Source organism: Leptopilina boulardi, unplaced genomic scaffold (genome assembly GCF_019393585.1).
Source record: "Leptopilina boulardi isolate dan_hultmark-lab unplaced genomic scaffold, ZJU_Lbou_2.1 LbouV2_305, whole genome shotgun sequence".
In the NCBI taxonomy this organism is placed as follows: Eukaryota; Metazoa; Arthropoda; class Insecta; order Hymenoptera; family Figitidae; genus Leptopilina; species Leptopilina boulardi.
In genome coordinates this window covers 240627-258627 of record NW_026137869.1, presented here as the reverse complement: position 1 = coordinate 258627, position 18001 = coordinate 240627, and the positions used below count along the sequence as shown (strand labels likewise).

The 18001-nt window shown below is 24.7% G+C and overlaps 1 protein-coding gene across 4 annotated transcripts in view; it reads left to right on the top strand.

Annotated features, from left to right (window-relative positions):
• The window catches only part of LOC127283034 (5-hydroxytryptamine receptor-like), a 175761-nt gene extending 158028 nt beyond the window's left edge, over nt 1-17733 (top strand). For all 4 annotated transcript variants that reach the window (XM_051307685.1, XM_051307687.1, XM_051307684.1 and 1 more), the window contains exons 5-9: nt 5961-6153; nt 10135-10255; nt 10952-11095; nt 14610-14922; nt 15436-17733. In XM_051307685.1, the coding sequence (XP_051163642.1) occupies nt 5961-6153; nt 10135-10255; nt 10952-11095; nt 14610-14922; nt 15436-15568 (904 nt within the window). In that variant the 3' untranslated portion in view covers nt 15569-17733. The remainder of the gene's footprint in view (nt 1-5960; nt 6154-10134; nt 10256-10951; nt 11096-14609; nt 14923-15435) is intronic.
• Nucleotides 17734-18001: the final 268 nt, after the last annotated feature.

Here is an 18001-nt window from a genome sequence, read left to right as displayed (position 1 = left end):
CGGTGCGAGCAATAAAAAAAGAATTTTCTTTAAATAACACAATTTTGATTTTTAATTTTTATTTCCTATTCGAGTAATTTTATTTCTATTTATAAAAAAAAATGTTGGATATATTCTCTTTAACACACGGTATGCAATATATTTTTTTAAAAGACAAAAAAAAAACAATTTAACACAGAATATTTGCATTACAGAATGTACAATTATGAGAAATATACGATTTTATAAAAAAAAATTTTTTTTTTTTGGCAACAATAGCTGCATTCATTTGGAATTCTAAGTCTGAATTATAATCCAAATATTCGCGCGTAGAAAGAAGAATTTTAATTCATGAAATAAAAACAGCATTTATAATTCTTTTTTTTACTGCGTGTGAATAACATTTTCTCTCATTATTTGTATCCATTTATTCTTCTCATTATACTTCATTATTAGTGTCGAGAATATTTGTATACAATTTTTGTTAAAACAAATTAAACTTCTATTTAAATTTATTATTATTATTATTATTATTATCATTATTATTATTATTTAAAATAATCGTTAATAAAAGAAAGGAAATTTTTTAAAAATAGAGAATTTTTTTGAAAAAGATTTTCTATAAAAACTGACTTGCATTGCTTGAAATGAGATACCTCGACTAGTTTTTCTTTCAAGTTATAACAATGTGAAAATATTACTTTCATGCTCTCGCAAAAAAAAAGAGAAAAAAAAAATTTCCATATGTATAATAATAAAAGATAAAATATTATTTCATATGTACGTATATATATATATATATATATATATGATGTGAATGTAAAAGTAAATTTGATGAATATAAAAAATGTATAAATATTAGTAAGTTGGAAATTGACTTTCCGAGGATCGTTCATCTTCATTGTGAATAATTTCTCAAGGTGTCACGAGAGTTTACATTGGATCTAAGTAGTTCATGTAGGCACATGTCAGACACGGAGTTATATATACATATATATAGATTTTCTTCATCAGGTATATCTTCGTGAACAATCAAGTATAAAGCCATGAGTCACATTCAAAATTCATCGTTTATTATTCCCTTAACAGGATCGCGATTTAATTAATAATTAATGAGAACATTTATATTGACACTAATCCATAAGTATTTTAATTTAATAATAAAAAAGAAATAATAATAAAAATAGAAAATTTAATAGTAATACAAATAAAAAAGAAATAAGAATAGGGTCAGCCACGGGGTAAATCCAAACGCTTTTAGTAAGTTTCAACAATAACATATAAGTTTTTTTCTTTTAAAAGACAATACTTCCGGTATTCTGGTGCATGAAGTTGTTACTTTACTTCCATAGAACAATTTTATGGGGTAGCAAAAATTTTTTGATAAATTACAATTGCAGGAAACTTAGTGTTCGTATTTACCTCGATACTTTGGAACTTTCCTAAAATACCGGGGTAAATACGAACGCCGCACTGTATTTCAGAAAAATCTTAGGGAAAATAAATTTAAAGTATTGCAATTGTTAAACTTATATAAAAACTCAAAAAAAATACGATAATAAACCTATTATGTAATAATGCATCATATATAAATACAAAAATCAAACAGGTTAAAAATTAAAATGCATTACACAATTAAAACCTTCAATAACTTTATCAAATCATAACGGATTTTTGCAAAATTTGGTACGGAAAGTATTTTGGAGTCATTGAATGTAAATACAAAAATAAAAGTCAAATTTTTTAAATTCCAAATGGCGGACTTTCCTAAAACTTATTTTTAAAAATGATGAAATTTGCTAACTTCAAATTCGTAATCAGCGACCCTGAAACCCCCCGAGTAACAATTTTCGAGCGAATCCAATGAATTTTTTAATTCTCATCCGCCATTTTGAATTTTGAAAAACTGACTTCAAATTGGTAATCAGCGACCCCAAAAACCCTAGAATACCAAATTTTATTAAGATTCTGAAAAACTTTTTTCAACAAACCATTTGGCAAAAAAAAAGTGGAACACTCCTTCGATAGAACAGAGATTAAGTTTCTGCTTATTAATTACTAATGAGGATACATATAGAAAGAAAAACTTTTTTTTTATGTACTTTTATAATGTTAAAATAATAGTGTAATCAAATAAAAACAATTTTGTGTGGCTCTGATATAAGAAAAAATTATTGAAAATACCGTTTGGATTTACCCCGGTTTTCCAATTTTCCGGGGTAAATACGAACGGTCTGATATTATTAATAAAATTTTACAGAAGGCAAAAATGAAAAATAGTTTCTGTTCTAGTATTCATAACAAACAATTATAAATAATAAAATGAATTTTTAGCTTCTTTTTCTTCAAATACGAGACAAAATACTGAAAGAGTGTCATCTTTGATTTTCAATCTTTTTTTGCAATACTCGTTATCTTTGTTTATGCTGTTGCTAATTAACAAACAAAAATGGGATAATACTTAGAATCTCTTGAAGAGGATCTGAGGTAAAAATTCCCATATCTAACTTATTTTTTAAAATTTTAATTAAGCTGAAATAATTAGCGTTCGGATTTACCCCGGCTGACCCTAATAAAAATAATAAAAAAAATAGTAATACAAATAATAATAATAATAATAATAATAATAATAATAATAATAATAATAATAATAATAATAATAATAGTAATAAATTATCTTCTCAAAAAATAATTTTAAAACTACTTTTTTTATTAGTGTAAAAAAAATGTTTTATGAAAAAATCTAGATATCTTCAAGTTTGAGATTAAATTCAAGTGAATTAAGTTTTCTCGAGTGTTGATAACAGGGTGATTTGGGAAAAAAGCTGCTGTAGGAAAATTTGTAATATGAAGGTGGTGAATTCGTATAAGATATATATATATATATATAGAAAGAGAGAGAGAGAAAGTGAGAACGTCAGCAGTTTCATTGTTTCGTGTGTTGCAAGAATAACCTAACATCTCGTGTGCACGTCTCCAATGGACAAACGAAGTTCTATTTTCCCTTATTTGCCAAGTTTACCCCGAGACCTTTCAACATTCTCATTCTATTAAACTATTAAAGTCAGGAGCAATAAATACTCGAGGACAATCTATTACCCAACTGTCTCATATAGTCTCTCGACTAGCAATTGTCACCTCAACTTCTTTTTTTTCTCATATTGTAACTAATTTACTTTGCGTTAAAAAAAAACAAAATATAACTAGACACTATAGATTGTAATTCGACTGATTGAAAAAAAATTTATTTGATTCAAATATTATATTCAAATATCAAATTATTATCAAATAAATATTTATTTGTATCAAATAATTATTATTTGCACCCAGAGAAATGTTTTATTTTGAACCAAATATAATATATTTGAGTTAAATAAACGTATATTTGTCTCAAAGTCAACTAGCCTATTTATTTGGCGTAAATAAATTTTTTTATTTAAATACAATAGAAATTTATTTAAATCAAATAAATATTTATTTGGCTTTGAGACAAATAAATCATTTCTCTAGGTGTGAGTCAATTTTTTTTTTCAGTCTATAACACAGGCACACAAAAAGTAAAATGTGGTTTGGCCGAGACACTACACTAGTCTATTTCCATGTATTTTTTCACGCTGAATCCGAATCCGAAGTCAGAATTATCAGATTGGCTTTTATTTTTGAGATAAACTCAAAAAACTGCTCAGAAAGAAAAATAAAATCAAAAAGTTAAAAAATTTTTGAATGTCACTGCCATAGTGTAATTTCATGTATTTTTTGTCGCTGAATCCGAATCCAAAGTCAGAATTGTTAGATTCGCTCAAATTTTTGAGATAATTGCAAAAAAACGCAAGTAACAAAAAACTCAAAATACTCAAAATCAGTTTTTTGGAATTATCTTCAAAATTTGAGCCAATCTGTCAATTCTGACTTCGAATTCGGATTCAGCGTGAAAAAATACATGAAAATGCACTATCGTAGTGTTTCGTCAAAAAAAATTATCTGTGCCCCTAATTCAGAATTTTTATCAGTTTTTGTCGATTTTAGCTCAAAGAAATTTTTTTTTGCCGAAACACTACGATAGTGCATTTTTATGTATTTTTTCACGCTGAATCCGAATTCGAAGTCAGAATTGACAGATTGGCTCAAATTTTGAAGATAATTCCAAAAAACTGATTTTGAGTATTTTGAGTTTTTTGTTACTTGCGTTTTTTTGCAATTATCTCAAAAATTTGAGCGAATCTAACAATTCTGACTTTGGATTCGGATTCAGCGACAAAAAATACATGAAATTACACTATGGCAGTGACATTCAAAAATTTTTTAACTTTTTGATTTTATTTTTCTTTCTGAGCAGTTTTTTGAGTTTATCTCAAAAATAAAAGCCAATCTGATAATTCTGACTTCGGATTCGGATTCAGCGTGAAAAAATACATGGAAATAGACTAGTGTAGTGTCTCGGCCAAACAGCTTTTTATTTTTTGTGTGCCTGTGTAATGAGAGTTATGAACGTTTACTACAAAAATTATTTCTTAAACAAAAAAAAAACTATTTCAAAAAACTACGAAAAAAATTTTTAGTTCAGTTTTGTTACTACAAAATATCTTTTTTGTTCCTTTACTGACAATAAAAAAAATGAAGAAATAGAAAATTGTATTGTAAAATTATGTAAAATAATGGAATATTACACACATGTAATAAAATATAAAATTTAAGAATTGTTTTCTTTTTCTCAATAACTATTTCTTTCAATTGACTATAAAATAATTTATTCTATTACGATATGTAAATTTTTATTTAAAATTCGTTAAACGAGTTTATTTTCATATATATATATGAAACAAATATACTTTTGATGGCATTATATACTTTACATTGACCTGTAAACACTTTCAGTTGAACCATGTAATCAGAATGACCCCAGCAAACGTGTTAGCATCGATTTATCGACTTACTAATCTCGAACAATTCACTGTTTTATTGAAGCGTTAAGGCAAAATAAAAAATAAAAAAAAAATAACAGTATCACATCAATCCCGAAATATAAACAATAAAAAAAAATGATTACATGCTTCGAGTAGTATTGCAAATAAAAAAAAAATGTGTCAATTAAAAGAACATATTAATTTAATTTGAAATTAAAAATATTTCACAGAAATTTAACTCTGTATTATTGTCAAATTATTGTAGAACAATAATTTATGTCAAATATTTCAATATATGAAATTTTGAATATAATTTTAAATATATTATAATAAGAAAGAATTATATTAGTTACAAGTTATTTACTTACATAATTTCGTTTCCCTGCATTGATGTAGATAATAGAATTATTTTCGTCAGATCTGAAACATAAATAAAATTACATTATATATTACTCTATTATTATTATTATTTTTATGTTATTAATAATAAAAAAATTATTTCATAAAAAAATAATTAAAACACAAAAATTTTCCAAATTGTATTTTATACATAAAATGGAATTATTCGTTTTCAAAAAAAAAAAAAAAAGAAAGAATATTAAATTTACGTCAACAAAATTGGGATATCAAGCAGGAACAATGGTAGTGGAAAATTTCGCGATAGTCTGCGCTGTGTGGCATCGAGGCAGTGCCTCGTCAGTTATTCAAATTGAGCGTAACCAGATTTAGTGGAGCTGTTAATCATGATTGCCAATGAAGTTTATCTATTCAAAACACATTAAAATCGTCACCATCTGTTTAACACCTCAAGCTAATTGAAAATTTCATTTGTCAGAACAAGAAGTTTATTTGGTTGAAATAAAAAAATATTTATTTCAAATAAAATAAGTATATTTAATTCAAAATAAAAAATATTTGATTCAACTATTTATTTGAAGCCAAAAAAATCGATTAATTAAAACCAAAAAATATTATTACAATTTTTTTCAATATCAGCGAAACTAGAATTATTATATTTTGATGAATAAATTAATCTTGATGTGAAATTTAATAGAAGAATTAATTATCAATTTTCAGATATTGGGCGATCACGAATATAGACTACATTCATCATAGAACGGGTAGAAGAATTGGCGTAATGATAGCAGTTGTCTGGTTGGTAGCATTTCTCGTTTGCATTGCTCCATTACTTGGATGGAAAGACCCGCATTGGGAAACTAGAGTAATCGATGACAAATCATGTGTTGTCAGTCAGGATATTGGATACCAGGTAATCTTTAAAAAGGATTTAATTTTGGTTGGAAAAAAAATAAATAAATGACAAAAATGAAAATACATTTTTTTTGTCATTCTTTCAAAATCAAATAATTTTTCTTATTTTATATTTCATTGAATTTTTTTTTTCTTAAATGAAATCTTTATAATTATTCAAAGAATTAGAAAAAAAAAAATAATTCAAAGAATTACAAAAAATAATAATTATTCAAAGAATTAAAAAAAAATTATAATAATTATATAAAAGATCAATAATAATTTATAATTATAATATAATTATAAAAATTGTTCCTGGTGTTTTTTTTTAAATATAAAGTAAATGAAAACAAATCAGAGGGATTTTGAGAGATAACAAGATTTTAATCATTTCACGTCTTTTCTCTTGAAAAGGAATTCGTAAACTAATGCATGGAATTTAATGGACCAAGCGTACTACCCATAAGAGCATTAATGCCGCATAATAAGCGATAGGAAAATTATTTTGTGCATTAGAGCACATGAAAGGACACTCCCTCTTTGATCGTATCACAACTTTTACTATATATATATAGTAAATCAGGAGGCATACACAAGAATATTTAGAAATTATTTGTTTCAAATAAAAATTTTATTTCTCTCAAATTGGTATTTGGGTCAAATATTTATCGCTAAGATTTTTTTTTTTAACATTAAATCAAAAATTGTCTGCAAAAAACAATAAAAAAAAGTCTTTTTTTTTTTTAAAAATAAATAAGAAAATTATGTAAAAAAAAAGCCAAGAAGAAACAAGAAATATTCAGTGAAGCAAGAAAAAGGAATCATTGAACAGGTATTCAATCATAAAATCGTTAAATGAAATTCTTTTGTTGAAAATCATAAACCAAATTGAAATATCAGCCAGAGTAAACGATATTTCCATATTTCCAAACGATTGAATCGAGGTAAAAGAAATTAATATAGTCTCGCGCAAGCTTCGTTCATTTCCGAATCTCCATTTTAACCACGTGTGCTTTGTAAAATACACATGATAACTTCTATTACATATTTCGAGAGAAAGAGATATACACGCGAATATATATATATATATAACGAAATCTCGTTATATATACATAATACCTACATATATACAAAATGTATATTATATCTACTTTTTCGTTACTGGGATCGAGTTAGTCAATATAATGGGAATATCGTTAAAAAGAAATATAATATATTTTTTTTATTATCGTCCTCCAAAAAACCACACAATGTCGTTACAACTCTTGTATAGGGATAATTTACGCAAAAAAAAAAAACAAAATGTAACAATGCCAATCGACTCTAATTATCGTTTCTATATATTTTACATATGGGGCATTCTATGGGAAATTTTCATCGGAATTTTTTTTGTCCGAAACAATTTTTTTTCGAAATCTATATGAAAAATAAGGAAATACGTATTTTTTTTTTTTGATGAAAATGAAGGAAGTTATGATTTTTTGAAATTTAACGTCAACGAAGAAAGTGTGTTTTTGGAGCATTTTTTAATCTATTGTACTAATAAATTAAAAATTATGCTATATATGAAATTTGTTCATTTTTTCTCAAATTTTTCAAATATGTGCTCAAAAATAACGTACCTATAAACAGAAGCAACAAAAAAGTTGAAATTAAACTTATAAAGTGAGTTTTCTCAAAAGAGACACTTTCGATTTTTAATTTTTTTTTTGCATTACAATCTCTGATGATTGAAGAATTTTTTCCCCTATCTGCGAAAGTGGTATTTTTAGTTTATAAATTACTATTTATAATTTTTTTTAGTACGGCTCACAGAATTTAAGTATTTTTTCTATACAAATATAACCTTTTTCCATTAACATTCATTTGTTTTTTTTTATTTTCATAAAAACATACTAAAAATCGTTGCGTCAAGCTTAAAAATTGTAAATAGTAATTTAAAAACTAAAAATACCACTTTCGCAGATAGGGGAAAAAATTCTTCAATTATCAGAGATTGTAATGCAAAAAAAAAAAAATTAAAAATAGAAAGTGTCTCTTTTGAGAAAAATCACTTTATAAGTTTAATTTCATTTTTTTTGTTGTTTCTGTTCTAGGTACGTTATTTTTGAGCACATATATGAAAAATTTGAGAAAAAATGAACATATTTCATATATATAGCATAATTTTTAATTTATTAGTACAATAGATTAAAAAATGTTCCAAAAACACACTTTCTTCGTTGACGTTAAATTTCAAAAAATCATAACCCTTATGAAAATTCCTTATAAGAAAATAATGTTAAAGCTGAAATGTTTTCAGTATAATGTTTTTTGTATAATATTTTCGCGATTATATAGGTAATTTATTATAAGAAATTCATTATAAATTTTTTTTTCTCAAATAATTATAAAAATATAATTATTAGAGACTCTGTAATGAAATCATTACAATTTTATAATTATGAAAATGTAATTATAGAAAATAAAATTTTTCACGTGCAAAAATTAAAATATTATATAAAATTAAAATTATAAAAATTTAATTACAGAAATTAATTAATTTTGTATTTTACTGATAACTATATATAGTTATATATAGTTAGTATTTTACTGATAACTATATATAGTTATCAGTAAAATACAAAATTACAAAACTATATATAGTTATCATATCATTATATTTTTATAATTATTTGAGAAAAAAAAATTTATAATGAATTTCTTATAATAAATTACCTATATAATCGCGAAAATATTATACAAAAAACATTATACTGAAAACATTTCAGCTTTAACATTATTTGCTTATAAGGAATTTTCATAAGGGAACTTCCTTCATTTTCATCAAATAAAAAAATAAAAAAATACGTATTTCCTTATTTTTCATATAGATTTCAAAAAAAAAAATGTTTCGGACAAAAAAAAATTTTCAATGAAAATTTCTCATAGAATGCCCCATATCCAATTTAATTTACAATTATTATAATAAAAAAAAAAATCTTTTATTTTAATAAATTGAGTAAAAAAAATTTTTTTGATGTAAAAATAATTATATTAATTATTAATTCTGTACCTAAATATCAGTAGTAAATTAAATTTCCATTTATTTTGTTCAATTATCGTTTTATCTCAAAAGAACGTCGTTAAATGTTATTAGTTTAGAACCATAAGGATATATATCGTAATATTATAAACGCGATAATTCATCGGTCGGAGGATTATGAAATATAATCCAGGGGCGATAGATATTGTCACATCAATATTGATATGTTAATGTATCTTCCAGATTAACGTAACCCTTTTGAATTGTTAATTTTACAAACACATCGTCATTCGTTATCAGTCACGATTAATCAGATGAACGCGCACCTGCTAAACGTATATATATATATATGTATATAATATACCACTTTGAAAATATGAACGTATTTTCAAGCTGCATTCACCTATAACCGTAAGCTGAAATCGCCTACTATTTAATACTGATGCCATAAACACGGCAAGATAATCGTGAAAGATAGACTATCATAAATTTTCTCTTGATGCCCTTTCCAACTTCTCGCGCAGCTAAGTTTCCTTCCTTATAGATTTTAAGGAATTGACGATAAATAAATTATATATTGCAAACGCTCGCAAAATATAAATTATCGGTTATTTTCCAGATGAGAAAATTTATTTTGTTGCACATAAAGTACTAAAGCTGTGTGTATATATATATATTTTCAAAATTGTTTGCCAATTTTTGAAAAAAAAATTTCACAAAAATAAAACTATTCTTCATATCAGAGAATTCATCTTATTTTAATAAATGTAAAATATTTTGATAAAAATATTTTAAAAAATATTTTTTATAAAAATATTTTTATAAAAATATTTTTATGAAATATTTTTATTAAATATTTTTATTAAAATATAATACGTATTATTCAGAATCAGATAATAAATTGTGTCACTCTCGCGAACAAAATTTATCTGAATGCAATAAATATTCTATGATGATGTATATTTTAAATTTCAGATATTTGCAACTGCATCATCATTTTATCTTCCCTTGTTTGTCATTCTCGTGCTTTACTGGAGAATATTTCAAACAGCACGAAAACGCATTCGTAGAAAACCAGGACAGCCACCTGCTCAAGGTGAGAAAATAATTTTTATATCCATTGAAAAAAAATACCGATTATAGGTTTACTTTATTGTCATATTTACTTGGACTAAATAATTTTTATTTGTAATTAAATGAATTTTATTTAAATCAATAATTTTCTGTATTTGAAACAATTGCCATTTAATCAAATAATAATTATTTAATACAAATAAATTAATTGACAGTAATCAAATAAACGATTATTTGGTTAAAATAAATTTTTTTTTCCAATTCATTGAAAAATTACATAACATGCAATGAATTCAATTTCTCGTGAAATCTAATCTTGATTTTTTATTTGTAATTTAATTTTCCACTTGAAAATTAAGTTTCCTTTTTCACCCTAATATTCCGTTTTTTTCATTGAAAAAGCAAATTCACTTTACATATCAAAATACAGTTATTATTAATATTAAATGTCTGCTCATAAAAACGAACAATATCCAATAGAGAATTCGTATCGTGAAAAATGAATGAAAAAAAAAAAAATTGAATTGCATGTATTTTGTACACGAGACGAAAAGCAATATCAGAAAACGAGGAACTCCTGACAATAAGCATTAATATTTAATGTAATGATACGACGCAAATTGCATTCTTTTGTAAATTTTCTCGATTGGCAAAAAAATCCCTAAAGTAATTTAATTTTTTTTTTTTTAAGTTTCATTTTATTTTTGTTGGGTTACAGGTGTAACAAGGTCAATGGGTGATCCACCCAGACCGATAGGGGGTACACATGCCGTTGGAGGGGCGTTGGCTCAAGCTCAAACTTCCGGAGGAATTGCAGCTGCGGTTGTTGCTGTTATCGGTCGACCATTGCCCACATTATCCGGTAAGACAGTCAAATTAACATCATATAACTAAAATATACTTTACATATATATATATACAAATATTTACTATAAAAATATACAACAAAATATAGTAGAAAATAATTTATCAGCTTTATTAAATTCATTGACTAATTAAAATTAGCAAAAATTTCTACTAATTTTTAGTTTATTTTTCACTAAAACTTCACTGAGAAAAAAAATTTAGTGTTTGCAACAAAAATTGTTTGATTAGGCAATTTTGGTTAGTGTAACCAAATTTTGGTTGGCTGAAACAAAGTCGCAGAGTTAAACATTTGGTTAGGCCAACAAAATTATTTGGTTGAACATTTTTAAATTCCAACCAAAATTTGGTTACGACAATAAAATAATTTGCTTAACACAACAAAATAGTTTAGTCTAAAAAACCAAATGATCGTTTGTTGTCATAACCAAAATTTGGTTGCGATAACCAAATAGTTTGATTCGCTTTTAGCTCATATTTCAATTGCATAAATATAAATTAAATGTTAAATTGATAATAAATAAATAATGAAAAAAAATAAAAAAAATAAAAAGAAAAGAAATAAGGTAGAATAAAATTTTTAATTTTACAAAAAAAAAACTGTTTCTTTGATCAACCAAACATTTTTGTTGACCTAAAAAAAAAATTTGGTTGAGCTAACCAAACATTTTTTGTTATGCCAACAAAAAACACTCAACCAAATTTTTTGGTTGACTCAAACAAATAGTTTGGTTGCTTAAATAACAAAAAAATTTATTTGTTCGCCCAACCATATTTTAGTTGCTCTGACTAAACATTTTTCTCAGTGTTTATATAGTAAAAATATAAATGTTCTAAAAAAAAGTAAAAAATTAGTGAAAATTTCTACTAATTTTATAGTCATTTTTCACCAAAGCTTTATAGTGAAAAAATAAATGTTACACTGAAAAAAAAATTTATTTGATTCAAATACTCGATTACTTGACTATTATCAAATAAATATTTATTAGTATCAAATAATTATTATTTGAGTCAAATAAATGGTATTTGTTTCAAATACAAAAATTATTGGTTCAAATAGAATTTATTTAATTCAAATAAAAATTATTTGGTTCAAATAAATATTTATTTAATAATACTCAAGTAATTGAGTATTTGAATCAAATAAATTTTTTTTTCAGTGTACTAAAATAGTAATATTTTACTAAAAGCCAAAGAAAATTTCTACTAATTTTTAGTATTAATAATTATTATTAATCTTTAATAATTTATATTAATAATAATTAATAATAATAATGAATATTATTAAATTTTAATTAAAAATAATAATTTTCATTCAATATATATATATATATGTTAAGAATCTGGGTGGAATTAATATGCATAACAAACTTTTCTGCAGGCGTGTTAGAGGGAAGGCAGTATGCTGTTTATTTTATCGTTCAGAAATGAGAATTGAACACGACGTAGATGAAAAACGGTCACGTTGAGCACAGCATGTGCCTATAATGTGAGAGGAAGTGCGATTAATAAACTTGAGAATATTGCACATTCAATTTGCACACACATACACGCACACACACATACAATGCATGCGCATAGGGAGTAAGAGCTACTCAAAGTGCAACCTATTAATCCAATAACTGGCAAGTACAACGCGTAAACGTAACTGTGGCATTTTACTCTTGGGAAATGCTATTATCAAAGTCCACTGAGATTCAACCCTCTCTTCATATGTTGTTTTCAATTTAATCTTAAGAATTCAATAATTAATTGAATCAATTTATTAATTAATATTCGTCTCAATGGCTAAGCATTTTGTCATATTACAGCAATTACTTTATGTAACAAAAATTATAGGTAAAATTATGAAAAGTTTGTCTGATTAAAATTTATTTCCACTGCTGATAACTATTTTTATTACTGATAATAATAAAAAAATAATTTAAAGTCTGACTAAAATTTTCTTTCACTACTAATAGCAAAAGATTTACTGAATTTTACTAATTTATACAAATTACAAGAATTTATATGAGATAACTGAGTAAAATTAATCTTAACTACTGATAACAAAAATTTCTGTTTTAATAAAAATAAAAATATTTAAAATTTATTTATAAAAATATAAAAATTTATTTTTTAATTTATTTACTTTATTATTTAATTTATTTATTTTTATTATTTAATTTATTTTATTTAAATGTATTTTTTATTTAAGTTTCGTTTGTAAAATGATCGTTTCAAGTCTAAACTGTTTAAATTGTAATTTTAAGTAGTAAAAATCAGTTTCCGTCAGGCATTCTGTAAGTAGTTAAAGTGAGTTTAAGTCAGACGCATAAGTAGAAAGCTACATTTTCAGTCAGACAGGGTTAAAATTTTTATAATTTCGATATGAGTAGTAAAAATAAAAATTTTCTCATTTTTTTCAAACATGATAATTTATATATGATCCAACTCTTGTTAAATCGTTATTAATTTTTGATCACAAAACCAAAGATCATATTGTACTGTACATATTAAGCTCTTCGCAAATGAAATTCAATTCAGTACACACACACACAAATATATAATATACATATATTTATACTAAATTATTAATCCTAAACAGGAAGTAGGTCAAAATGACCCTCAGTGGTTTGGATTTTCATAAATAACAGAAATATCATATTGCCAAGAATTTCAAGTGTAGGCGTCAATAATTAATGTTTCATAATTTTCAAAGGTCAATAATTGCAAAATAAAAATAAAATTTCTCTTTATTTTTTTTTTTTTATTTTTTTAATGAATAGTAATATACTTTTCTTTTTCTTTCTTAACAGAGTGAAAACGTTGCCACTTCGTCATTTCCGGTAGATTGTAAAGAAAAAAGGCGCGTTAAACAAAAAAAAAAAAAAGGTTAAATTTTCCAGTCTTTAATTTCAAAAGTATCGTACTCTTGAAGAAGAGAGGGAAAGGGGTAGGCAAAAAAAAAAGGAAAAAAGTTAAGATGCTTTCAAGATTAATTAAATCGTGACGAGAACAAAAAGGGTCCAGTTCCATTCAACCTAATTTTGCATGTGAAACAAAAAAAAGGGAGCCACTTTTCAAAGCCACAAATTACAGTTAAATGACTTGAAATTTTTAAACTTTTTCTCCCAAAAAGCCAATTGTCATTGTTTTGCAAAATTCATTAAAAATATAATTTTTTTTATCAAGAAAAGCAAATCAGTTTTGTATATATAATAATAATAATAATAAAAATAATAAGTATTCTTTAAGGAGTAAAAAATAATCCTTTTCAACGCTAGGGAGTAAAAGAACTATTTTTCACTCTAGGGAATGAATTAATTTGAGAAATAATCATTTTGTCTTATAATTAAAAATGAATATGCCAATTAGAATCAGAATTTTTTTAAAAATATATATTTAGGAAAAAAAAAAATTTTTCAACCACTATTTTAAGAATTATTTCCAATATATTTTATCAAGTTTTTTGGAGTTAAAAAAAAGAGAGAGAGATAAAATTTATTTTTCCTTTTTCTCATTGCTTGCAGAAACGACCACTACGACGAATAACACGGTATTGACGACCGCAAGCTCAGCTAATACGTCACCGGAAAAAACTTCGTATCACAATGGTTTGGAACCAGATCCACCGACGGATGCATCACCACGACCAGTTACAATTCGTAGGAAAAAAATAGCCGCCGAATCGAAACGCGAAAGAAAAGCAGCGAAAACACTAGCAATCATCACCGGAGCTTTCGTCGTTTGTTGGCTACCATTTTTTGTCTTAGCCATTTTACTTCCAATGTGTAAGACATGTAACATCAGTGACCACCTAATAGCCTTTTTTCAATGGCTCGGGTAAGTTTTCCAACTCATTTTCTTTTATTTCTTTTTCCTAATTTAATTTTATTATTCTTTTTTAATTTTATTTATTTACTGTTTTAATTTCTGTTTTCCCGATTTTTGGTTCAATTATTTAAATACAAGTAAAACCTGTTTAACTGGGACATCTAAATTAAAAAATCTCTACTATTTACTAAAAGAATATTTCTCATGTTTTTTTTTTCTTAACTTAACGAAACAATGAAAATTTTGTTTAGAGAAAATATTTTTTTATAATCTCAAACTGTATTTAACAGAAGAAAATTTTTTCTATTTAGAAATTGAATTGAATTTTTTTCTGAATACTTTAGGCAAAATTTAGCGTTGAATATTAATTTTCGACATATTAAACAGGAATTTGATATAACTTGACGACAAAATGAATATTCCCGTTTAATTGAAATACTCAAATTAGTGTCGATCAATAAATTACAGAATCACCAACGGTATAAATTCAAACAGTTGCATTATTTCCACGGGAATTTGCAGGTATTTCAATTCTACTCTGAATCCGGTGATCTACACAATATTCTCACCGGAATTTAGAAGCGCTTTCAAGAAGCTACTGTGCAGGCACAGAAGGAGCGTTGGACGAAGAATGGGCACTCGCCATTATATGTAAAACTCAAAATTAGGTTTAGTGTAGTAGTTAAAAAAAAATATATCAACGTGTTTTTTTTCCTTCTTTCTTCATTAAAATTAAGTCAAAATCATATTTTTATTTACCACTGATTAAAAATTGTTAAAAAGGCATTTTATTAAAAAAAAATTTTTTTTTCTAAAAAAAGGAAAATCTGTAAATTTTCTGATTCTAATTAGCATTTTTTTTACACAAATATAGTAACTCAACGAATTTTTTTAGTTCTTTTTAAAAGTCATCATCTTCCTGGGGAGGGATAATTATTTCTTTTCATCAAAAAAAAAAAGTAGGTAACTGACACGAATGGCACTCGTTAGAATGCTATCCAGAATTTCTTTGCAAAAATTAAAATATCTACAAATCTCTAACCATATATAATTATTTAATTTTCAATTTATAACAATTTCAAAATTTCTTTTTCATTTTTTCACATTACATTCTGTAATAAATATATATATTCGTGTAATAAAAATTTAAAATGATAAAATTTTTGTGAAATATCAAATTCGAAATTTAATTTCGAATAATTTAATTTTTTCCCAAATTTATATAATTAAATAAATTTGACAAGAAATATCAAATTTATTTTAATAAATCATAAAATGATTAATATATAATTTTAATATTATATTAAAATAATGTAAAAATTATAGTACATATATATATTTATTGTTAAATTTTTTTCAAAAAAAAAAAAATTATATTTTTCTAAATTTTAATGACGTTTTGTGAATGGAGAATGAGAAAAAAAAGAGAAAGAAATTTTGTCATCTCTCATCGCATGAATATGTATATTTCCTCTTAGGTCTTGGGAAAATTAAATTATGGTTGAAGACAAGAGGGTCTAGGAGAATTTACATTAAACCCGCATGTGTGAGTTTAATTTTAAATGAAAACTACAGCATGACATTGGCACGATAAATGGAGTTAAACAATAACTGTAAAGTTGGAACAAAAGAAGAGAGAAAAATAAATACGAACCTTGGCTGGTTTTTTTTTTTTTTCTTCTTTCCATTGCTCGGAGCATACACACTCACACACACTTTTCTTCTTTAAGCGTCATTTTCTCAAAAGAAAATATTTCACCATTTTTTTTTCATCAAGGTCAGGAAAATAGTTGCCTTCGACGATGCAATCTGTCCACACGAAAATTTGTCAAGTTTTTTTTTCCCATCAAATTTTCCTTCATGTCCTTTCTGAAACAAATTTAGTTTTTTTTTTTTTTTTGAGAAAAATATTCATTAGAAAATCTAATTAAAAATCTATTTAAAAATTTGCACATAAATGTTTTATTTCTTTTTCTTGTACGGAAAAAAATTAATTTTATTTTTAAATGAAAGAATAATACTTTAATGTGGATGGGGAAAAAAATTTTCGTTGTCGTCGACTCGACTATATATATGTGTTTGTTCAAAAAAAAAAAAAAAAAAGTCTGCTTTCTATCTCAACGAAAAGTTTGTAGCTTTCATCCTTCAAATCTATGTACCCTCAAGAGGACTTAAGGCAAAAAAATACTGATAATGCCTTTAAGCCCTCTTAATATAAAAAAATAAATTCTAAGTACCTTCGTAACACAAGAGTCATGTAAGCTTTTGCTTATGAAAAATGTATAAATCATATAGAGAGAGAGAGAGAGAAAGAGAAATGAAAAAAGTTTTCAGTTTATTAAAATTTATATACATTAATACATATTAATTAAATATATTCGAAAATTTTTCCATTTTTCTCTTACATATTTATTTCAAAATCGAAAAAAATAGTTAAATAAATAAAAAAACTTTCAAATTATATAATTTAGTTTTTTTAAAAAAGTAAATAAGAAGACCAAGTAAAATTGAAGTTAAAAAAAAAGTTCAAGCTTCCATTGATTCTTGAATGACGAAATGTTGTGCGACTGATATAAATGTACATTATTTAGAAGTAGTTAGTGAATTAAAAAAATATATATATAGTAATAACGTAAAATTATATATTCCCTATGTAGTTTTTTCTAATCTTCTAAATTTCACGAATTGTATAAAGATGTACTTAATTGTAAATCTTAAAATTATTGAGAGACGTGACGCGCGAATTACGTCTAAAGAACTGAAAAATAAGTCATTGAAAATAATATTCGTGCTCTAAAAAAACAAAAATCAAAATAAAAACTGATAAAAAGAGAGAGAATTCAAGGATTAGTCAGTGCATAAAAAAATTACAAAAAAAAAATGTTACTTGTTCATTATTACTATCCTTTTTCGAAAAAAAATATTCAAAAATATTTCAAAGGAAGTAGCAACGAGCCTTTATAATTAATTTATCTATATATAATAATATTATATATATATATATATATAAAATTAATTCTCTCGACTGTACAAAATACTTATATATTGGAAAAATTGGCATTTTTCACGAATATGTGTATAGATGTTG